Here is a 22,669-nt window from a genome sequence, read left to right on the forward strand (position 1 = left end):
CCAGCACTTTGGGAGACGGAGGCAGGTGGATCATGAAATCAGGAGATCAGGACCATCCCGGCTAATATGGTGAAACCACATCTCTACTAAAAATACAAAAATTAGCTGGGCATGGTGGCACGTCCCTGTAATCCCAGCTACTCGGGAGGCTGAGGCAGGAGAATCGCTTGAACCCGAGAGGTGGAGCTTGCAGTGAGTCGAGATCGCACCACTGCACTCCAGCCTGGGCGATTGAGCGAGACTCTGTCTAAATAAATAAATAAATAAATAATTTGAACAATCGAGGCTGCAGTGAGCTGTGATCACATCACTGCATGCCACCCTGGGCAACAGAGTGAAACCATGCCTCTAAAAAAAAAAAAAGTAAAAAATGAACAAATGAAGCACTTGGTGCAAAATAGAACAAATATGGGTTGTTTTCTCATTCTTTCATCTTACATGTTTTTCCCTTCTCTCTTTAAAAATAAGCTTGGACCCCATCTCTACTAAAAATACAAAAATTAACCGGGGATGGTGGCGCACGCCTATAATTCCAGCTACTCGGGAGGCCAAAGCAGGAGAATCATTTGAGCCCAAGAGGCAGAGGTTCAGTGGGCCAAGACTGTGCCATTGTACTCCAGCCTGGGTGGCAAGAGTGAAATCCTGGCTCAAAAAAAAAATAAAAAAGAAAAGATAAGCTTGGGCGGGGAGGGGTGGATGCAAAAAAAAAATAAGTTTGGACTCATTAATTCCTTGGTTCCTTCAAAGTTTTAATATTTTATTATGCCTTTGATTCCTTCTCACTTTTGTTTCACCTTTTCCATTCATTTCTTTTTCTCCTCTTCCTCCTTTCCCTTTCCTTTCTGTGTTTCTGCTTATTTTCTATTACAAACCAAAATATGTGGACCATAAACTGCATCTGCAGTTCCTTTAGCCCTAACAGACTACGAGTTCTATTTCTCTTTATCTTTCTCTTTTTCACTTTCTTGTCTTTCCATTACTTATAAGTTTCTTAATTTTCCTGAGTCTCAGTTTTTCCATCTGGAAAGTGGAGATAACAATTACTAGATTGTTGTATCAGATGAATTAAGTAATGCTCGTAGCTTAACACAAAGGCCAAGATGTCATTAACTTTACCCTCACTTGACCTTCTGCAAGCCTGCTGTGAAATATAAAACACTATATAAATGTTAGTTGTTTTTGTTTTTATTAAAGTATGTTGAAGTAGAAAGATGGTTTTGAGTTTGAAAAGCTCCAGATAAATCCTTGGATTTTTATGAGTCTCAATTTCCTTTTCTGTAAAATGAGAGTAACATAGGGGTTTTTCCGCCCCAAGAAACTAAGAGTCCATGTACTGAAAGCATCATTCTACAAGTATTAATACATATATAGTAATCATGGTAGAGGGTGTCCTGAAATCACACTGGGAATATTTGTGAGGATTCAACGGAATAAAATTTTAAAAGATGTCTGACCAATAGTAAGCACTCAATACATGTTAGCAATTATTATCTTTTACTCTTCTCACTTCTTTTCTCCTGCTCTTCAAAAAAGTGAGTGGTTGAACGACCTAGGTGATCTCTGCTGCTAAACTTCTATTATTGATTATTGTTTACTTCCTCTCTGCCCCTTACTCCCCCATCCCGTTTTTTTCCCGCTTCTTCACTCATTCCATTACAGCTTTTCTCTTGCCTCAGGCACCCAGGGCAGTCCTGATCTCCAGCTCTCCAGCGGCTTAGAACAAACACAGAGTCGGCCGAGACCAGGGGACCCGCCAAAGACGTCTGTGTTTAGTGGCTAGCGCTCTTCCACTAATAAAGTTTTATTGAAATACAGTATTTAAAAAGGCGCCCGTCATTCTTCCCCCGGCGACCAATCGGAGAGTAGAATGCTTGCGTCCCTCACTGGAGCTTCAGCGGTTGGAACGCGGGGGCGGGGCATGTCCTGCCGAAATTTGCGTCCTTAGAGCGGAAGTACGGCCGGAAGCCCGCCATAGAGTTTAGTGGCCAGAGCGACTCTTCAGGGAGGTGGCAGGAAAGGCTTGGAACAGCTGCCGGAGGTGACGGAGCGGCGGCCCCGCCCGGTGCGCTGGAGGGCGAAGCTTCCAGGTAGCGGCCCGCAGAGCCTGACCCAGGGTACGACGAAGCAGTCGGCGGGAGCCCACGGTCGCTGGGCGGTGTCTTTAAGGGAGGGGGCGGAGCCACGTGTAAGCTTCATTGGGGTGAGGTCACGTGGTTGTGGGCGCGTGCGGGGCAGGAGTGGAGAACTGAGGGAGCGTCGTCGTTAGTGTGGATACCATGCGACACCCCTTTCTCCGTTGCATCCTGTCTTGGGGTTCAGTGGCGGTGCACATGATGGGGCTTGGGGTTAGGCTCAGGGGAGGGGGTGGGTGTGGCAGCCTTGTGAAGTGGCTGACTTTAGGATTTGTAGATCAGAATTCTAGACCGCTCCATGTCTGATTCCTCACCGCAGAACCGACTTAGTACCTATACAATCCAGTCCTTCAGCCATGTGCTTCCCATTCTACCAGCCATCGGGGATCTCTAGCTTCACATTCTCTTTCCTTGCAGCTCTGGACATCCTGAGCCCAGGTGCCCCCAGCTCAGTGCAGTCATGAGTGCGGAAGTGAAGGTGACAGGGCAGAACCAGGAGCAATTTCTGCTCCTAGCCAAGTCGGCCAAGGGGGCAGCGCTGGCCACACTCATCCATCAGGTGCTGGAGGCCCCTGGTGTCTACGTGTTTGGAGAACTGCTGGACATGCCCAATGTTAGAGAGGTGGGTTGCTGGCTTGAATAGTCCACAGAGAAGCATGGGCAAAGGTTTGAATTTGAGAATGGGTGGGCAGGGCTCAATTTGTGATCCCATACCATTCAGTTGAACAAGAAAACAGTGATGATTAAATGCCAACTTGCAAAAGTAACCAGTAAACAAGCAAACCAGCTTTCCTTTGGAGATAAAGGATCTGTAAAGTCCACTGTTTTTCATTTTAAGCAAAAGAGCATGTTATTCAGAATAGGAAATCTGATTTCCAGCCCGTCTCCACCAGCGTAATAGCTGTTAATTCTCATGTCACCTTGATCAGGTCACTTTTGTTTTAGGGCCTGAGCTCTCTTTTTTAAAAATGGAGACAATACTGCCCCCTCTGTTGTGGGAATAAAGTGAGATTATGGGAAAGTGTAAAGTCTGGTACAAGTGGGTAGTGAACATGTTAAATTAGCATGCCCTGTTCTTCCCTATGTGCAGCATATGCTAATCTGTTCAAGGTAGCTAAGGGAGAATGTGTCTTTTTTCCAAAGACACATGGCAAACACTAGGAACACAGCAGAGAGAACCATTCACACAAAAGTGGCAGAGTTAATTTACAGAGGAGGCAGCCTGAGTCCTGACATGCTGACAGTGATATGTGGGTAAACTGAGCTAAGTTATGTGGGGTCTGTGGTTTAACCTTTTGGATCACTCTGTGATATGGTGAAAACTGGCTGACTTTTCCCTGCTTTCATCTGCAGTGGAACTAAAGGGTATCCATCAAGGTGATGAAAAAGAAGCACTTGGCCTGGTGCAGTGGCTCACGCCTGTAATCCCAGCACTTTGGAAGGCCAAGGCAGGTGGATCACCTGAGGTCAGGAGGTGAAACCAATATGGCAGAACCCTGTCTCTATTAAAAATACAAACAGGGCTGGGCGCAGTGGCTCACGCCTGTAATCCCAGCACTTTGGGAGGCTGAGGCAGGCGGATCACAAGGTCAGGAGATCGAGACCATCCTGACGGTCTAACACGGTGAAACCCCATCTCTACTAAAAATACAAAAAATTAGCTGAGGCCGGGCGCAGTGGCTCAAGCCTGTAATCCCAGCACTTTGGGAGGCTGAGAGGGGCGGATCACGAGGTCAGGAGATCGAGACCATCCTGGCTAACACGGTGAAACCCCGTCTCTACTAAAAAATACAAAAAACTAGCCGGGCGAGGTGGCGGGCGCCTGTAGTCCCAGCTACTCGGGAGGCTGAGGCAGGAGAATGGCGTAAACCCGGGAGGCGGAGCTTGCAGTGAGCTGAGATCCGGCCACTGCACTCCAGCCTGGGCGACAGAGTGAGACTCCGTCTCAAAAAAAAAAAAAAGGCCGGGCGCGGTGTCTCAAACCTGTAATCCCAGCACTTTGGGAGGCCAAGACGGGCGGATCACGAGTTCAGGAGATCGAGACCATCCTGGCTAACACGGTGACACCCCATCTCTACTAAAAATACAAAAAACTAGCCGGGCGAGGTGGCGGGCGCCTGTAGTCCCAGCTACTCGGGAGGCTGAGGCAGGAGAATGGCATAAAAAAACCCGGGAGGCGGAGCTTGCAGTGAGCTGAGATCCGGCCACTGCACTCCAGCCTGGGCCACAGAGCTAGACTACGTCTCAAAAAAAAAAAAAAAAAAAAATTAGCTGAGCATGGTGGCGGGCGCCTGTAGTTGTAGCTACTCGGGAGGCTAAGGCAGGAGGATGGCATGAACCCGGGAGGCGGAGGTTGTAGTGAGTTGAGATGACGCCACTGCACTCCAGAGCAAGACTGTCCCAAAAAAAAAAACCACAAAAAACAGGGCCGGGCTTGGTGGCTCATGCCTGTTCCCAGCACTTTGGGAGGCTGAGGTGGGTGGATCATGAGGTCAGGAGTTCAAGACCAGTCTGGCCAAGGTAGTGAAACCCTGTCTCTACTAAAAATACAAAAATTAGCTGGGCGTGGTGGCAGGAGCCTGTAATCCCAGCTACTTGGGAGGCCGAGGCAGGAGAATTACTTGAACCCGGGAGGCAGAGGTTGCAGTGAGCCGAGATTGCGCCACTGCACTCCAGCCTGGGCGACAGAGTGAGACTCTGTCTCAAAAACAAACAAACAAACAAACAAACAAAAAGCTCATGTATCCCAGAAGTTAAAGTATAATTTAAAAAAAAAAAGGATGGCAGAGGTTGCAGTGAGCCGAGATCGCACCACTGCACTCCAGCCTGGGTGACAGTGCGAGACACCGTCTCAGAAAAAGAAAAAGAAGCACTTATTGAGTGGCTGTTTACTGCCCTTTTTATGGTCTGGGAATACAAGAAAAGTATCAGAAGAGATAAGATGAATGGATATAAATCTAAATTATTTATTTAGCGAGTATTTCTTCTGAGGCAATTACTGCATAGCTCTGTGGGATACCAGAGACTGGGTCTATAATCTTGTTGAAAGATATTCTTAGGTAGCAACCTTCTGCAAGGATTGATTAAGTGCCAGAATGAAGCTGAGCACAGTGGCTCATGCCTGTAACCCCAGCACTTTGGGAGGCTGAGGCAGGTGGTGGATCACCTGAGGTCAGGAGTTCGAGACCAGCCTGGCCAACATGGCGAAACCCTGTGTCTACTAAAAATACATATATTAGCCCAGTGTGGTGGTGCATGCCTGTAATCCCACCTGCTTGGGAGGGTGAGGCAGGAGAATCACTTGAACTCAGGAGGCGGAGGTTTCAGTGAACCAAGATCACACCACTGCATTCCAACCTGGGTGACGGAGGGAGACTCCGTCGCGAAAAAAAAAAAAAAATGCCAGAATGAGTGATCCATGATAGGAGAGGAAATCTGGGTGGACTGGACTGGGTGATGCAAGACAGTGTCCTGGTCAGGTGGGTCTGAAGCAGAGACCACAAATTTAGATGTCTTTCTAGGCTGTGCAGCTGTCAGAGATGAGTGAGGCCGAGGCAGGAATCTGTTGAATTGCGGAGTACTGCACACTGCCCAGACATATTCCAATTTAGAAATATCAAACACTCTGAGGGCCAGACAACACAATTTGCAGTGTCTGGTGCGTGTGTCTGTTCGACTCTGAAAACTGAATGTCTTCAACTCTGAATTTAGGGTAGGAATTGGATGGCGTATGGAGCAAGAGGGCATTGTGGATTGGGAGAATAGTGTAAGCAAAGGCCTGAAGGTGGAAATGCGCCCTTCCTGTGGGAAGCGTGATCAGAGAGGCAGAGAACTGCTTTTGATGAGCCAGGAGAGTTAACATTGGCTGGGAAAGATGGAACAAAAAGTGGAGTTCCACACAGGGTAAGGCTGGGAGGGTGGAGAGGAAGACTTGGGTCACCTCCTTTGTCTTCATTCTTGCAGCTGGCTGAGAGTGACTTTGCCTCCACCTTCCGGCTGCTCACAGTGTTTGCTTATGGGACATACGCTGACTACTTAGGTAACCAGAGGGTGTGGTGCTCTGGAGTAATGGAGATGGGAGAAGGGCAATTTCTGGAGGGACTCAGAAGAAATTCCCAGGATATCCCACTTAGATCCCCTGGGCACGTAGGGTCAGTGTCAAGACCTGAATTGGCATTGAACATGGGAGGGGAGGGAAGGAGGCTAGGGCTTCCCAGAAAACTGATATCAGGATTCCTTACACTTTGTCATTTTTCCCTAGCTGAAGCCCGGAATCTTCCTCCACTAACAGAGGCTCAGAAGAATAAGCTTCGACACCTCTCAGTTGTCACCCTGGCTGCTAAAGTAAAGGTGAGTGGCAGTCCCCCAGTCCTACGGTCTTGAGCATCCTTTTGTATGTCCCTGGGAGTCCACACTAGGACAGCCTTTGTCTGGACCATGGCTGCTTCCTGCCCTCCCCTTGTCCAAGGTCTGTATATAAACTCCATTAGCAACCGTTTAGGCTGATAGTATTCTTAGTTTTCTGTGTTGTTTTTATTTTTTAATCAACCTAAGTTCTAAATAAACATCTTTTGTGTATTTGGTCAAAATAGCAACTAGGATGTTGTTTAGGTGTTGTTCAACAATACCTTCTTCCCTACTGCAGGAAACCAGACTCTCTCTTGATGAAGTGCTAGGCTTCTCTTTGTTAGGATGAGAAATATATATCCCAGAAGTATCTGTATATTCCCATTATTAATGGCTGTTTTTTGTCTAATATCACCACCCACCTCCCCAGCCTGCCCAGTCTGCAGCTCGCAATAGTTACTTGACTCTCAGTTGTCCTCGGGATTTAATTTAAACCAGGCTCTCTATTGAGAGACACCTCCAAAGGAATGCCTGTTGCAAGCAGGCAGAGTATAAATGATAAACAGTAACTCCAGACCTCTCCCACTTCCGCTTTCTCCCCTATGTCAAGCTGATCTTGACTGAGGACCGGGTGATACCCTGAACTGTGGCCAAAGGAGTGACACCCAGGCAGATGTCATTTTCTCCCTCTGTGGTGTGGCAGGGGTGAGGGTGTTAGGGGAGCATTTTGTATTTTATTTAAGATTGTGTTTCTAATGATGCTGTTTTTGAAGTGGGAATACTTTTGTTTATTTTGCTTTAGAACCAGCCTCTTAGAGGAAGTGATTTAGGAATGGGAGTGGAGGGCAGGTGGGCTGGGGCAGGGGGAAAAGGAGGGAAGATTTTTGGAAGCCCTTTTCTGTGCGGAACCTCACAAATCCTGACCTGATCTGCGCGGCCCCAGTGTATCCCATATGCAGTGTTGCTGGAGTCTCTTGCCCTGCGTAATGTGCGGCAGCTGGAAGACCTTGTGATTGAGGCTGTGTATGCTGACGTGCTTCGTGGCTCCCTGGACCAGCGCAACCAGCGGCTCGAGGTTGACTACAGCATCGGGCGGGACATCCAGCGCCAGGACCTCAATGCCATTGCCCGAACCCTGCAGGAATGGTGAGAACCGTATCCTGGCACTGTCCCCTTCCTTGTCACCCTGAGAAGGAGAAAGGCGCTTCAGGGTGAGAGAGGGCAAGAGCTGGGCTGGTCTGTAGAGGTGGAACCCAGGAGGATGAAGGGAAATGAATTTATCCCTCCAAAGGCTTCTGGGGAATGCAGGAGTGGGGAGACCTTGGGAGGCGGCAGAAGTCAGCGTCCTTGATACAGCAATTGGGGGAGGGAAAGGGAGTGGTACAACTGAGGGGATCCTAACCAGTAAGGTTGGTCGCCTATCTTAGGCTGGATTCTGTCGATTGGTCTATAACTACCATTGTCCACAGGCCATGGACCTTTTCCTCTTTTTTATTTTCTTTGTGTCCCCATCTAACTTCAGGGTTTCTGTATTCATTAAGTCACCTCTTTTGCTCTTTAGCATCTCCTGCCCTATTTTGTTTTTAGTTCCTACTCCCATCTTGCACATTACTCCAGGCACTTCCTTATCGCTCTCTGACCACACTGAGTGTCTATCCCACTGCTAGGAGTGTTATCACAGGTAGTTTCTAGGTGCCCTGGTGAGGGTTCCCAACTCAGACTCAAAATGCCTGAAGCTGTGTTCTGGCTCTGTTGCTCAGGTTGGAGTGCAGTGGCACCAGCTTGACTCACTGCAGCCTCCAACCTCCAGGGCTCAAGCCACCCTCCACCTCAGTCCCTCGAGTAGCATGGGACTACAGGCTCGTGCCACCACATCCGGCTAATTTTTGTATTTTTTGTAGAGACGGGTTTTTACCGTATCACTCAGGCCGGTCTTGAACTCCTGAGCTTAAGCAGTCTGCCTATCTTGGCCTCCCAAAATGCTGGGATTATGGCGGTGAGCCACTGCGCCCTGCCTCTAGGGTTCTTTTTGAGTCCGTTTTCTGCGAGTCTGTGATCGCAGTCCTTGTCTGCTGACACTTCTCTGCCCTGACTCCCGCAGGTGTGTGGGCTGTGAGGTTGTGCTGTCAGGCATTGAGGAGCAGGTGAGCCGTGCCAACCAGCACAAGGAGCAGCAACTGGGCCTAAAGCAGCAGATTGAGAGTGAGGTGAGCAGTCAGGGGAGCGGGCAGACCCAAGCTCCCCCAGCCTGGGCCACTTGTCCTTTGCAGAGAGGATTTGGACAGTGGCTGTAGCAGACAGCCAGATGAGCAGGGGCTGGAAGGTTCTGGAACCTTCCTTGCTATCCCCATTCCTTTCATCCTGGTAGGTTGCCAACCTTAAAAAAACCATTAAAGTTACAACGGCAGCAGCAGCCGCGGCCACATCTCAGGACCCTGAGCAACACCTGACTGAGCTGAGGGAACCAGCTCCTGGCACCAACCAGCGTCAGCCCAGCAAGAAAGCCTCAAAGGGCAAGGGGTGAGCCAGGGTAGCAGGAACTGCTCACTTCCAGGGTGCCCTGCTTTTACCCCAGGGACCTCTCTGTCCTCATTTCCTTCAGTTACTTGCATGGGAGTAGGGAGTGGGGGGAACCTCCAGAGGTTAGGGGATTCCCTGCATTCTCTTTCTCTCTCTTTCTCTCTCTTCTCCTTGCCAGGCTCCGAGGGAGTGCCAAGATTTGGTCCAAGTCGAATTGAAAGGACTGTCGTTTCCTCCCTGGGGATGTGGGGTCCCAGCTGCCTGCCTGCCTCTTAGGAGTCCTCAGAGAGCCTTCCTGTGCCCCTGGCCAGCTGATAATCCTAGGTTCATGACCCTTCACTTCCCCTAACCCCAAACATAGATCACACCTTCTCTAGGGAGGAGGCAAATGCAGGTTATGTTTTTGTTGGTACTTTTTGTTTTTTGTGACTTCGTGTGTTCCATTACTCCCCGCTGCCATCCTGTCTCCCCTGTTTCCTTAAGAGCTCAGCATCTGTCCCTGTTCATTAAATGTCACTGAGTAGGTGGGTAGCCCTGATAGGGGTTGCTGTGTTTCAAGCATAACCCACAGGCGTCTTTTCTACCACCTCATCCCTGCATGCCTGATCCCCAATTCCTATACCTTACCCTCCACCTATTGAGCAGCCTCTGAAGAGCCGTAGGGCCCCCACCTTTACTCACACCCTGAGAATTCTGGGAGCCAGTCTGCCATTCCAGGAGTCACTGGACATGTTCATCCTAGAATCCTGTCACACTACAGTCGTTTCTTTTCCTCTCTCTGGCCCTTTGGTCCTGGGATTGCTGCTGCTTCAACCCCAGAGCCTAAGAATGGCAGCCGTTTCTTAACATGTTGAGAGATGGGTCTTTCTTGGCCCTGGCCATTTTGGGAAGCTTGTTGGCAATCCTGGAAGGGTTTAATCTCCTTTTGTGAGTTTGGTGGGGAAGGGAAGGGTATATAGATTGTATTAAAAAAAAGGTATATATGCATATATCTATATATAACATGACACAGAAATAAATCTATGAGAAATCTATCTACAAACTACCCTGAACCAGGTATCTTCTGTGTTTGATATTTGTGGATGGGAAGAAGACTCATTCCCAGTTCACTCTAAAAGAAACAGTACTGGAAAATGAAGAGACCCAGATACTATTTGCTGAGTCTCTGGCTGAGGCCTAGATCTCAAGCTGTATGCCTTTGGACAGGTTGCTCAGCATCCATTCAGAAGTAATGGATATGGCTGGGCGCAGTGGCTCACACCTGTAATCCCAGTATGTTGGGAGGCCAAGGTGGGCATGTCACTTGACGTCAGGAGTGTGAGACCAGCCTGGCAAACATGGTGAAACCCCGTCTCCTAAAAATACAAAAAAATTAGCTGGGTGTGGTGGTGCATGCCCATAATCCCCTAAGGAGGCTGAGGCAGGAGAATCGCTTGAACCTGGGAGGTGAAGGTTGCGGTTGCAGTGAGCCAAGATCATGCATGCCAGCCTGAATGACAGAATGAGACTCTATCTCAAAAAAAAAAAAAAGAAAAAAAAGGGATGGGTGTGGTGGCTCATGCCTGTAATCCTGGCACTTTGGGAGGCCAAGGCAGGTGGATCATGAGGTCAGGAGATTGAGACCATCCTGGCTAACATGGTGAAACCCTGTCTCTACTAAAAATACAAAAAAATTAGCCAGGTGCGGTGGTGAGCATTTGTAGTCCCAAGTACTGGGGAGGCTGAGGCAGGAGAATGGCGTGAACCCAGGAGGCGGAGCTTGCAGTGAGCCGAGATGGCACCACTGCACTCCAGCCTGGGTGACAGAGTGAGACTCCGTCTCAAAAAGAAAAAAAAAAAAAGGCTCTGGACATGCAAATGGTGGCCACTGTTTCTGCTCTCAAGGAACTGAAGTTCAGTCTGTGTCCTCCCACCTCATAGAATTATAAGGGAAAGAGTTGATAATGAACTTGAATTTTCACATTGGAACCACACAGAACTGTCAGATCTGTGGCAAGAAGAAGCCATTGGACTCCTGCCCTCTGTCCACTAGAGCTCTCTAGGAAGTGTGCTAGAAGGATCGGAATCCTTGGCCTAGCTAGAGTGCTGCCATGGACTCCTTAGATTTGGAGAACTGTGGTGTGAGGGACAGCTGAGCCTTCGTTTGCATGTGAAGTGGTTGCCTTCTGAGGGTCCTGGGGTTGACAACTGCTCCCCAGAGCTTGTGATGTTCTTTAGGTGGAGATTTAGGACAGACCACCCTTCATTGGTCCTAAAGCTATCAGTCATGGAATTAGAAAGTGGGAGTGGGGGCTGGGCACAGTGGCTCATGCCTGTAATCCCAGCACTTTGGGAGGCCGAGGTGGGCAGATCACGAGGTGAAGAGATCAAGACCTTCCTGGCCAACATGATGAAACCCATCTGTACTAAAAATACAAAAATTAGCCGGGCATGGTGGCGCTTACCTGTAATCCCAGCTACTCGGAAGGCTGAGGCAGGAGAATTGCTTGAACCCAGGAGGCAGAGGTTGCAGTGAGCCAAGATGGTGCCACTGCACTGCAGCCTGCTGACAGAGCAAGACTCCGTCTCAAAAAAAAAAAGTGGGAGTGAGATTCTGCGTTTCTTTTGTGTGTGTGTGTGTGTGTATGTGTGTGTGTGTGTGTGTGTGTTTTCAAGACAGAGTTTCACTCTTGTTGCCCAGGCTGGAGTGCAATGGCACGATCTTGGCTCACTGCAACCTCCATCTCCTGGGTTCAAGTGATTCTCCTGCCTCAGCCTCCCAAGTAGCTGGGATTACAGGCATGCCCCACCACACTTGGCTAATTTTTGTATTTTTAGTAGAGACGGGGTTTCTCCATGTTGGTCAGGCTGGTTTCAAACTCCCGACCTTAGGTGATCCGCCTGCTTCAGCCTCCTAAAGTGCTGGGATTGCCGGGCGCGGTGGCTCACGCCTGTAATCCCAGCACTTTGGGAGGCCGACGCGGGCGGATCACAAGGTCAGGAGATCGAGACCACGGTGAAACCCCGTCTCTACTAAAAATACAAAAAATTAGCTGGGCGCAGTTGTGGGCGCCTGTAGTCCCAGCTACTCGGGAGGCTGAGGCAGGAAAATGGCGTGAACCCGGGAGGCGGAGCTTGCAGTGAGCCGAGATCGCGCCACTGCACTCCAGCCTGGGCGACAGAGCGAGACTCCGTCTCAAAAAAAAATAAAAATAAAAAAATAAAGTGCTGGGATTACAGGCGTGAGCCACCACGCCCAGCCAGATGCTAGGTTTTTTATTACAAATTGGCTAGGTAAGCTTGTCTTGAGCGGGGCAGTGACTTAATGAGACCAGTCTAAGGTGCCCCATTTCAGGAGTTGAAACTCTTGGCTTCTCAGCTTTTCCCTAGACAAGCAAGAGTTGATTCTCAGTCTCTGCCTCTGAAATAACGCCTTCTTCCCACACCCTCTAGTGTGTAAAAGTTGCTAACCCTTGGTGCTTTGAGCCTGTCCTGCCACCCCTGCCCATGCTCTAATTTTCCTTTGGAACTTAGTGTCGCCTTTACCTGTAAGCTGGTCCCAGCTAATGGTGCCATAACTTCCCAGGCCTCCCTTACTCTATCCTTTAAGAATGGCTCTCAAGTCCAATGTGGGCTAGGCTGGGACTGCCTGACTTCACCCAAAGAGGGAGGGGAAAGCATTCACATCCCAAGGTTATGGGACAAAGACAAATGCCATTTGCCTTTGATTTACAGAAAGAACTGTCTTGGCTGTGAAGGCCTGGGGAAAGGACAGTAAATTATTTGAGAGGTGGTGAGGATCAGTTTTTGACCCAGAAATGTGGTTTAAGATTTAGGGATTCCATGTGTAACCAGGCCCAGGGCACCAGGAGAATCTTCCTAACCAAGAATCTTGTCTTCCACTTGCACGCTCACACATATGCTGATCCTTACTGGCTAGCAATCTTGGATGATTTTAGGGCTGGTCACAACAGTTAGTTATCTATTACTATGTAATAAATTACCCTAAAACCATGCCTTAAAACAACATGTAAATATGATCTCAGTTTCTATGGGTAAGGAATCTGGGCACGGCTGACTTAGCTTTCTACTTAGGTTTCTCACAAGACTGGAGTCAAGGTGTTAGCTAGGGCCATAGTCCTCTCAGGGTTCAAGTGGGAAGGATTTGCTTCCCGGCTCACTCAGTGGTTGTCAGCAGAATTCATTACTTCACAGCTGGTTGGACTGAGGACCTCATTTCCTGACTGACTGTTGGCCAGAGGCCACCCAGGTAGCCTCCATCACAGCAAGAGCCAGAAAGACAACACCAGCAAGATGAAGTCACAGTCTTTTGTTACTTAATCATGGAAGTGACATCACGTCACTTTTACCAGTTACCGGGTCCAGTCTATATTCAAGGGGTGAAGACTACACAGGGTGTGAAGTCAGAAGGCAGGAATCATTGGAAACCATGTTAGAAGCTCCCTACCACAGACAGTTTTTCTGGGCCACCAGCATCAAAATCATCAGGGGAGCTTCTGAAAAGGTACATTCCTGGACCCCACTCCCACCCTTTGCTATTGAATTAGCATCTCCAGGGTGTGAACTGGAAATGTGCCGTCGTCACCCTCATTGTCTCAGCTCTGCAAGGGCTCTGAAAAGGCTGCTGCAGGGCCTTGGAAGACATGTAAGGGGGCCCAGGGTCACCGTCTGAGAGGGAAGGGCAAAAGTGAAACTTCTGAGTACAGGGCAAGAGAGCAAGAGAAACTTGTCCTTTCCTTCGAGGTTCTTAAGTACATGGTTATATATTACAAGTGTGATAAGTACCTTAAGAAGTATTGGGTGTGGCCGGGCGTGGTGGCTCACACCTGTAATCCCAGCACTTTGGGAGGCCAAGACAGGCGGATCACAAGGTCGGGAGATCGAGACCATCCTGGCTAACACGGTGAAACCCCGTCTCTACTAAAAAAATACAAAAATTAGCCAGGCGCGGTGGTGGGCGCCTGTAGTCCCAGCTATACGGGAGGCTGAGGCAGGAGAATGGCTTGAACCTGGGAGGCGGAGCTTGCAGTGAGTGGAGATCCCACCACTGCACTCCAGCCTGGGCGACAGAGCGAGACTCCATCTCAAAAAAAAAAAAAGTATTGGGTGACACGAAAGCATTTAACTCAGATCTAGATCTTGCTTGGGGTCAGAAAAGCCTCCAAGGACATGACCTTTAAACTGAAACTAGAAGCCCAAGTAGCAATTAGCCTGATAAAAGAGAGGGTGAGCATCTTGGCTGGGAAGAATAGTGGGATAAAGGCCTGCAGGCAGAAAGCTTCATTCTGTGACCCACTGCCTGTCCTTCAATAGGAAATGCATAATTTGGGGGATGGGGCAAGATAGACAATGCTATACTTAATGTTCATTTATCAGTCAATTGGCAAATATATCTTGTTTTTTGTTTTATTTTGCTTTTGAGACCATGTCTTGCTCTGTCACTGGAGCTGGAGTACATTGGCAGGATCATATGGGAATGGGGAGGGAAGCCCCAGGGGCCCAGAAAATGTCAGAGAGACCACAGGAGGAAAATCAAGAGAACAGTCCCATAAAAGTTTATGAACTCCTGGGCTAAACTGAGCTGTGCAAGCATAGATCTGCCCCTAAACAGCCTAGCTAAGGCTTTGTGAACTGAGTTACAGAATGGATCACTGTCCAGGTCTGACTGGCCACTGGGTGGCATCTGAGCCGGACTGATCCAAATAGCACTGCGAACACTTTTTTTTTTTTTTTGAGACGGAGTCTCGCTCTGTGGCCCAGGCTGGAGTGCAGTGGCCAGATCTCAGCTCACTGCAAGCTCCGCCTCCCGGGTTCACGCCATTCTCCTGCCTCAGCCTCCCGAGTAGCTGGGACTACAGGTGCCCGCCACCTCGCCCGGCTAGTTTTTTGTATTTTTTAGTAGAGACGGGGTTTCACCGTGTCAGCCAGGATGGTCTCGATCTCCTGACCTCATGATCCGCCCGTCTCGGCCTCCCAAAGTGCTGGGATTACAGGCTTGAGCCACCGCACCCGGCCAATGCGAACACTTTTAAAATAAAACTGACATTGAAACCACAATGCTAAAAAGGCAGGTCAAAACTTGCTGCCTGAACCTGATTACCTGCTAAAACAAATTAGCATTCAACATGTTCAACATACTCCTTAAGATTTTAACAAGACCCAGAGCCTCAAAACATAGTATTCAAAATATCCAGAGTATAATCTAAGATGACTCAGCATACAAATAACTCTCCAGGGAAAAGACAGCCAACCCCAAGGAGGTGGAAGTGTTGGAATTTAAAGCAAATGCTGCAAGCAGTCTAACCATGCAGGAAGAAGAAAGGGAGAATGCTTTTGAAGCAAATGTAAAGAAAGTTTTTTTGTTTTTTTTTTTTTTTTTTTTTTTTTTTTTTTTTTTTGAGACAGAGTCTCGCTCTGTCGCCCAGGCTGGAGTGGAGTGCCGTGGTGTGATCTCGGCTCACTGCAAGCTCCCGGGTCCACACCATTCTCCTGCCTCAGCCTCCTGAGTAGCTGGGACTACAGGCTCCTGACCTCATGATCCGCCCGCCTCTGCCTCCCAAAGTGCTGGCATGTGAGCCACCTCGCCTGGCCTAAAGAAAGTCTTAGCAAAGAAATGGAAGATATAAAGAACCAAACCGAAAATAGCAATAACTAGGCCGGATGTGGTGGCTCACGCCTGTAATCCCAGCACTTTGGGAGGCCGAGCTGGACGAATCACCTGAGGTCAGGAGTTCAAGACTATCCTGGCCAACATGGTGAAACCCCACCTTTACTAAAAATACAAAAATTAGCCAGGCATTGTGGCAGGCGCCTGTAATCTCACCTACTTGGGAGGCTGAGGCAGGAGAATCGCTTGAACCTGGGAGGTGGAGGTTACAGTGAGCTGAGATTGTGCCATTGCACTCCAGCTTGGGTGACAACAGCAAGACTCTGTCTCAAAAAAAAACAAAAACCTAAACTTCCCAAACCTAGGAAAAGACAAACACAGATTCAAAAAGTTTGGTGAATAGCAAACAAGATATACTCAAATCCATAGCCGGTGTGGTGGCACATGCCTGTAGTCCCAGCTACTTGGAAGGCTGAGGCAGGAGAATCACTTGCACTCCAGCCTGAGTGATAGGCAAGACTCCGTCTCAAAAAAAAAAAAAAAAAAATCTATGTCCAGACACATCAGAATAAAATTACTAAAGGTTAAAGACAAAGAAAAAAGTCCTACAAGCATTTGGAAAAACAGTGCTTTTCACGCAGGATAAAAATGACTGAAATGACTGCACATTTCTCATCAGAAACTATGAAAGTCAGGTGGAACTAGAATGATACTTTTAAGGGGCCGAAGGGAAATAACTCAAAATTCTATATCCAGTGAAAATATTACTCAGGAATGAATGTGAAATAAAGATATTCTCAAGTGAAGGAAAATAAGAATTTGTCACTGGCAAACCCGCTGTAAAATAAATCCTAAAGGAGGTTCTTCAGGCAGAAGAGAAATGACACCAGAGGAAACACGGAATATTAAGGATGAAGAGCAACAGCAATGGTAAATATAATAGATTATTTTTCTCCTCTTAAGTTCTTTAAAATGTTTATGACAGTTGAAAGAAAATTATAAATTTTCTTGATGTTTGTCTCCTCAAGAGGGAATTCTCTAAATATAATTTTAAAACAATCATAAATTCACCTAGAGCCATGCGCGGTGGCTCACGCCTGTAATCCCAGCACTTTGGGAGGCTAAGGCGGGCGCAACACCCGAAGTCAGGAGTTGTAGACCAGCCTGGCCAACATGGTGAGACCCCGTCGCTACTAAAAACACAAAAATTAACCGGGCATGATGGTGCATGCCTGTAATCCCAGCTGCTTGGGAGGCTGAGGCAAGAGAATTGCTTGAACCTGGGAGACGGAGGTTGCAGTGAGCCGAAATCGCGCCACTGCACTCCAGCCTGGGCAAGAAGAGCGAAATTCTGTCTCAAAAAATAAATAAATAAATTCACCTAGAAGGCTGGGTGTGGTGGCTCACGGCTATAATCTCAGCACTTTGGGAGGCTGAGATGGGCAGATCGCTTCAGCCTAGGAGTTCTAGACTAGCCTAGGCAACATGGTGAAACTTCACCGCTACAAAAAATACAAAAAAAATTAGTGGGGCACGGTGGCATGTGCCTGTAGTCCCAGCTACTTGGGAGGCTAAGGCAGGAGAATTGCTTGAGCCTGAGAGGTGGAGGTTGCAGTGAGCCAAGATTGTGCCATTGCACTCTAGTCTGGGTGACAGGAGTGAAACCCTGCCTCAAAAATTAAAAATCAACAGATAAATTCACCTAGAACTAAGCATTTTTAGCATTTAGTATGCGGAGTTTCAGTATTGGTAGTATGTGGTATTTGTCATTTATAGTAATACATATGACAACTACGAGATGAGACAGTAAAGGGACCTATGTTGTGGTGAAATTTCTACATTTAACTTGAAGTGATAGAAAAAACTCTTGATTGTGAAAAGTATGTATTTTGTAATCCCCATAATAAGGGTTAGTAAACCATATTCCACAGGCCAAATCCAGCCCACTGCCTGTTTTTGTAAATACAGTCTTTTTGGACTGTAGTTACACCTCGTTCATTACATATTATGTATGGTTGCTTTTGCGCTACAGCATCAGATTTGGGTGTTGCAACACACATTGTATGGCTGACAAAGCTCATCATATTTCTTACATCCGGCCCTTTACAGAAAAAGTTTGCCGGCGGAGCGCGGTGGCTCACGTCTGTAATCCCAGCACTCTGGGAGGCCGAGGTGGGTGGATCACCAGGTCAGGAAGTCAAGAACAGCCTGGTCAAAATGGTGAAACTCCACCTCTACTAAAACTACAAAAATTAGCCAGGCGCGGTGGCAGGCGCCTGTAATCCCAGCTATTCAGGAGGCTGAGGCAGGGAATTGCTTGAACCCAGGCAGCAGAGGTTGCAGTGAGCGGAGATGGCGCCACTGCACTCCAGCCTGGGCAGCAGAGACTCCCTCTCAAAAAAAAAAAAAAAAAAAAAAAAAAACTTTGCCAATACCTGTCCTAGAGCAACCACTAAAGAAAAGAAAGCCGGGTGCGGTGGCTCACGCCTGTAATCCCAGCACTTTGGGAGGCCAAGGTGGGCAGATCACGAGGTCAGTGTATAGAGACCATCCTGGCTAACACGGTGAAACCCCATCTCTACTGAAAATACAAAAAATTAGCCGGGTGTGGTGGCGGGTGCCTGTAGTCCCAGCTACTCGGGAGGCTGAGGCAGGAGAATGGCAGGAACTCGGGAGGCGGAGCTTGCAGTGAGCCGAGATCGCGCCACTGCACTCCAGCCTGGGCGACAGAGCGAGACTCCGTCTCAAAGAAAAAAAGAAAAGAAAATGATACAGATATTTACTGGGGGGGGGAAAACTATACATAAATTAAAATGGAATACTAAATAACATTCAAGTAAACCAATACAAGGATGGAAAATGGAGACAGATAAATTACAAACAGAACAAACAGAAAATAAATAATAAATAATAGAAATAAATGCAAACATACTAATAATATTAATTTTTTTTTTTTTGAGATGGAGTCTCTTTAGAAGAGATAGGGTTTCATTTTTAGTAGAGACAGGGTTTCACTATTGGCTAGGACAGTCTTGAACTCCTGACCTCAGGTGATCCTCCTGCCTCGGCCTCCCGAAGTACTGGGATTACAGGCGTGAGTCACCACACCTGGTCAATTATATTAAATTTAAATAGCCTAAATACAATTAAAAGATGGGTAGGCTGGTGGCATACATCTGTAGTTTCAGCTACTTGGGAGGCTAAGATGGGAGGATTGCTTGAGCCTGAGAAGTTGAAGCTGCAGTGAACTGTAATTGTGCCACAGCACTCCAGCCTGGGTGACAGAGACTGACCCTGTCTCAAAAAAAAAAAAAAAAAAGAAAGAAAAAAAACTCCTTAATTCTAGCACTTTGGGAGGCTGAGACATGAGGATCACTTGAGCCCAGGATTTTGACACCAGCCTGTGCAACACAGTGAATAGAGACCCCATCTCTAAATAAACATCAAAATAATTTTTTTCTTTTTTTTTTTTTCTTGAGATGGAGTCTTGCTCTGTCTTGCTCTTGTTCAAGGAGAATCACTTGAACCTGGGAGGCAGAGGTTGCAGTCAGCCAAGATCATACCACTGCACTCCAGGCTGGGTGACAGAGTAAGACTCCATCTCAAAAGAAAAGAAAAAAAAAAGACATTACATAATAATAAGATATTTGGTTTTCCAAGTAGACACAATAATTCCAAATGTCCATGCATTTCACTACAGAGCTTTAAAATACATGAAGCAGGCTAGCCACTGTGGCTCACACCTGTAATCCCAGCATTTTGGGAGGCCGGGCAGATCACTTGAAGTCAGGAGTGTGAGACCAGCCTGGCCAACATGGTGAAACCCTGTCTCTACCAAAAGTATAAAAAATTAGCCAGGTGTGGTGGCATGTGACTGTAATCCCAGTTACTCAGGAGGCTGAGGCAGGAGAATTGCTTGAACCTGGGAGGTGGAAGTTGCAATGAGCTGAGACTGTGCCATTGCACCCCAGCCTGGGCAACAGAACGAGACTCTGTCTCAAAAAAGAGAAAAAAGAAAACAACAGCTGGGTGTGGTGGCTCACGCCTGTAATCCCAGCACTTTGGGAGACTGAGGTGGGCGGATCATGAAGTCAGGAGTTCAAGACCAGCCTGACTAATATGGTGAAACCCCGTCTCCACTAAAAATACAAAAATTAGCCAGGTATGGTGATGTATGCCTGTAGTCCCAGCTACTCGGGAGGCTGAGACAGGAGAATCAGTTGAACCCGGGAGGTGGAGGTTGCAGTGAGCCAAGATAGTGCCTCTGCACTCCAACCTGGGTGACACAGCAAGACTCTGACTCAAAAAGAAAAAAAAATCATGAAGCAAAAACTGATAGATCTCAAAGGAGGTATGGACAGATCCACAAGTATAGTTGAAAACATCAAAACTCTGTTCCCAATAATCAACAGAAAATTAGCAAGTATAAGGCCGGGCGCGGTGGCTCAAGCCTGTAATCCCAGCACTTTGGGAGGCCGAGACGGGCGGATCACGAGGTCAGGAGATCGAGACCATCCTGGCTAACATGGTGAAACGCCGTCTCTACTAAAACATACAAAAAACTAGCCGGGCGAGGTGGCGGGCGCCTGTAGTCCCAGCTACGCGGGAGGCTGAGCCAGGAGAATGGCGTGAACCTGGGAGGCGGAGCTTGCAGTGAGCTGAGATCCGGCCACTGCTCTCTAGCCTGGGTGACAAAGCAAGACTCCGTCTCAAAAAAAAAAAAAAAAAAAAAAAAAAAAAAGAAAATTAGCAAGTATGAAGAAGTATATAGAACTGAACAATGCCACCAACCAACATAATTGACACTTATAGAACACCCCCCAACATAGCAGAATACAGGTTTTTCAAGTGCACATGGAATTACCAAGATAGGCTATGTCCTGGGTCATAAGACCAACTTCAACAAATTTTAAAAAGTGAAGTTATATAAAGTATGTTTTCTGACCATAATGAACATGAACTAGAAATCAGTAACAGATAACAAGGAAATCTCCAAATACTTGGAAACGAAACAACATACTGTCAAATAACTCATGGATCAAAGAGGAAGTCTTGAGGAATTAGAAGACACTGTGAACTTAACAAAAATGAAAATGCAAAATATCAAACTGTGAGGTGCAGCTAAAACAGCAGTTAGAGGAAAATTCATAGCATCAAATACTTAATTAGAAAAGAAGAAAGGGGCCAGGTGTGGTGGCTCAATGCCTGTAATCTCAACACATTGGGAGGCCAAGGCAGGAGGACTACTTGAGCCCAGGAGCTTGAGATCAGCCTGAGCAACATAGCAAGACCCTGTCTCTACAAAAAATTTACAGGTGGCCCGGCATGGTGGCTCATGCCTGTAATCCCAGCACTTTGGGAGGGCAAGGCAGGCAGATCACAAGGTCAGGAGTTTGAGACCAGTCTGGTCAACACAGTGAAACCCCATCTCCACTAAAAAATACAAAAAATTAGCCAGGCATGGTGGTGGGCACCTGTAGTCCCAGCTGCTCGGGAGGCTGAGGCAGGAGAATGGCATGAACCTGGGAGGCAGAGCTTGCAGTGAGCCAAGATCATGCCACTGTACTCTAGCCTGGGCGACAGAGACTCCATCTCAAAAAAAAAAAAAATTTACAGGCATGGTGGTACATGCCTGTAGTCCCAGCTGCTCAGGTGCCTGAGGTGGGAGGATCACTTGAGCCCAGGAGGTTGAGGCTGCAGTGAGCTGTGATGCACCACTGCACTCTAGCCTAGGTGACAGAGCAAGACCCTGTCTCAAAAAAGAAAAAACAAAGAAGAAAAGACTGAGGTCAACAATCTATACTTCTGTATTGAGAAAGAAGACAAAGAAGAGCAAAATTAAACCCAAAGCAAGCAGAAGGAAAAAAAATGATAACAGATATTAATGAAATTGAAAACAGAAAAATAAAAACATAAATGAGCCAGGCGTGGTGGCTTACATCTATAATCCTAGTGCTTTGGGGGGCTGAGGTGGGCAGATCACCTGAGGTCAGGAGTTCAAGACCAGCCTGGCTAACATGATGAAACCCTGTTTCTACTAAAAATATAAAAACTTTGCTGGGTGTGGTGGTGTGTGCCTGTAATCCCAGCTACTTGGGAGGCTGAGGCAGGAGAATCGCTTGGACCCGGGAGGAGGAGGTTGCAGTGAGCCAAGATCACTGTACTCCAGCTTGGGCAACAAAAATGAAACTCTGTCTCAAAAACAAACAAACAAACAAACAAAAACACCATAAATGAAACCAGAAGTTGATTTTTTTTGAAATGATCAATAAAATTGCTAAACTTCTAGCCATACTAACAGAAAAGAGAGAGAGGAAGAAGAAAGAGAGGGAGAGAAAAGAAAGAGAGAAAGAGAGAGAAAGTACAAGTTAACTAAGATTAGGAATAGAGGAGGAGATATCACCACAGACCCCAAAGGTGAATAGTGAATACTATAAACACATTTACGAACATAAATTCAACAACTTAGATGAAATGTACCAATTCCTGTGATATGGTGTGAATATTGTTGTCCCCTCAAAAATTCATGTTGAACTTAGTCCCCAGTGCAAACAGTGTTGGGAGGTGCGGCTTAATGGGAGGCATTAGGTCACGAAGGTGGCGCCTTCATGGATTAAGGGATTAATGACGCTAAAAAAGAGCATTCAGAAATGGGTACACTGTATTCTGCTCTTCTGCCATATGAAGAACAGTATTCCCTCTGGAGGTGCAGTGCTCAAGGTGCCGTATTGGGAGTGGAGACCAGGTCCTTAACCAGACACCAAACCTGTTGATCCCTTGGTCTTGGACTTCCCAGCCTCCAGAACTCTGGGAAATAAATTTCTGGTTTTTTTGTTTTGTTTTGTTTTAAATTATCCAGTCTCAGGCATTCTATTAATAGCAGCACAAAACAGACTAAGAAATCTTGAAAGCCACAAGTTACCAAAACTCGCCAAAGAAAAAAGAGGTAGATGTAAATATAAAATGTACAACTATAAAACTTTTAGAAGATAACATATGAGAAAATCTTAGTTACCTGGAGTTAGGCAAGAAGTTCTTAGATTTAACATCAAAAGCATGACTC

The 22,669-nt window shown here is 47.2% G+C and overlaps 4 protein-coding genes across 17 annotated transcripts in view; 2 read left to right on the plus strand and 2 right to left on the minus strand.

Annotated features, from left to right (window-relative positions):
• Positions 1-22,669, plus strand: part of PTMS (parathymosin) — a 251,995-nt gene that overhangs the window by 194,513 nt on the left and 34,813 nt on the right. The window lies entirely within an intron of this gene.
• ING4 (inhibitor of growth family member 4) overlaps positions 1-22,669 on the minus strand; it is a 132,658-nt gene that overhangs the window by 71,444 nt on the left and 38,545 nt on the right. The gene's annotated exons all lie outside the window — the stretch shown is intronic.
• PIANP (PILR alpha associated neural protein) overlaps positions 1-22,669 on the minus strand; it is a 259,612-nt gene that overhangs the window by 26,852 nt on the left and 210,091 nt on the right. The window lies entirely within an intron of this gene.
• On the plus strand, positions 1,872-10,033 carry COPS7A (COP9 signalosome subunit 7A). 3 transcript variants are annotated; one of them, XM_050747494.1, is made up of 8 exons: positions 1,872-2,087; positions 2,550-2,754; positions 6,096-6,171; positions 6,394-6,482; positions 7,423-7,625; positions 8,581-8,686; positions 8,848-8,999; positions 9,178-10,033. In XM_050747494.1, the coding sequence occupies exons 2-8, from the start codon at positions 2,593-2,595 to the stop codon at positions 9,215-9,217; spliced, it is 828 nt and encodes a 275-aa protein (XP_050603451.1). In that variant the 5' UTR covers positions 1,872-2,087; positions 2,550-2,592; the 3' UTR covers positions 9,218-10,033. The 3 variants fall into 3 exon arrangements, with proteins under 3 accessions (XP_050603451.1, XP_050603449.1, XP_050603450.1); XM_050747492.1 differs by having other exon boundaries at positions 1,924-2,114; XM_050747493.1 differs by having other exon boundaries at positions 1,957-2,185.

The sequence above is a fragment of the Macaca thibetana genome, chromosome 11, assembly GCF_024542745.1.
Source record: "Macaca thibetana thibetana isolate TM-01 chromosome 11, ASM2454274v1, whole genome shotgun sequence".
NCBI classification, from domain to species: Eukaryota; Metazoa; Chordata; class Mammalia; order Primates; family Cercopithecidae; genus Macaca; species Macaca thibetana.

Excerpts from the sequence above, each read along its gene's own strand:
- COPS7A (XM_050747494.1), top strand. The coding sequence starts at position 2,593 with ATGAGTGCGGAAGTGAAGGTGACAGGGCAGAACCAGGAGCAATTTCTG. Across the intron at positions 6,172-6,393 it reads GACATACGCTGACTACTTAG|CTGAAGCCCGGAATCTTCCT; the intron begins GTAACCAGAGGG and ends ATTTTTCCCTAG. Across the intron at positions 9,000-9,177 it reads AAAGCCTCAAAGGGCAAGGG|GCTCCGAGGGAGTGCCAAGA; the intron begins GTGAGCCAGGGT and ends TCTCCTTGCCAG.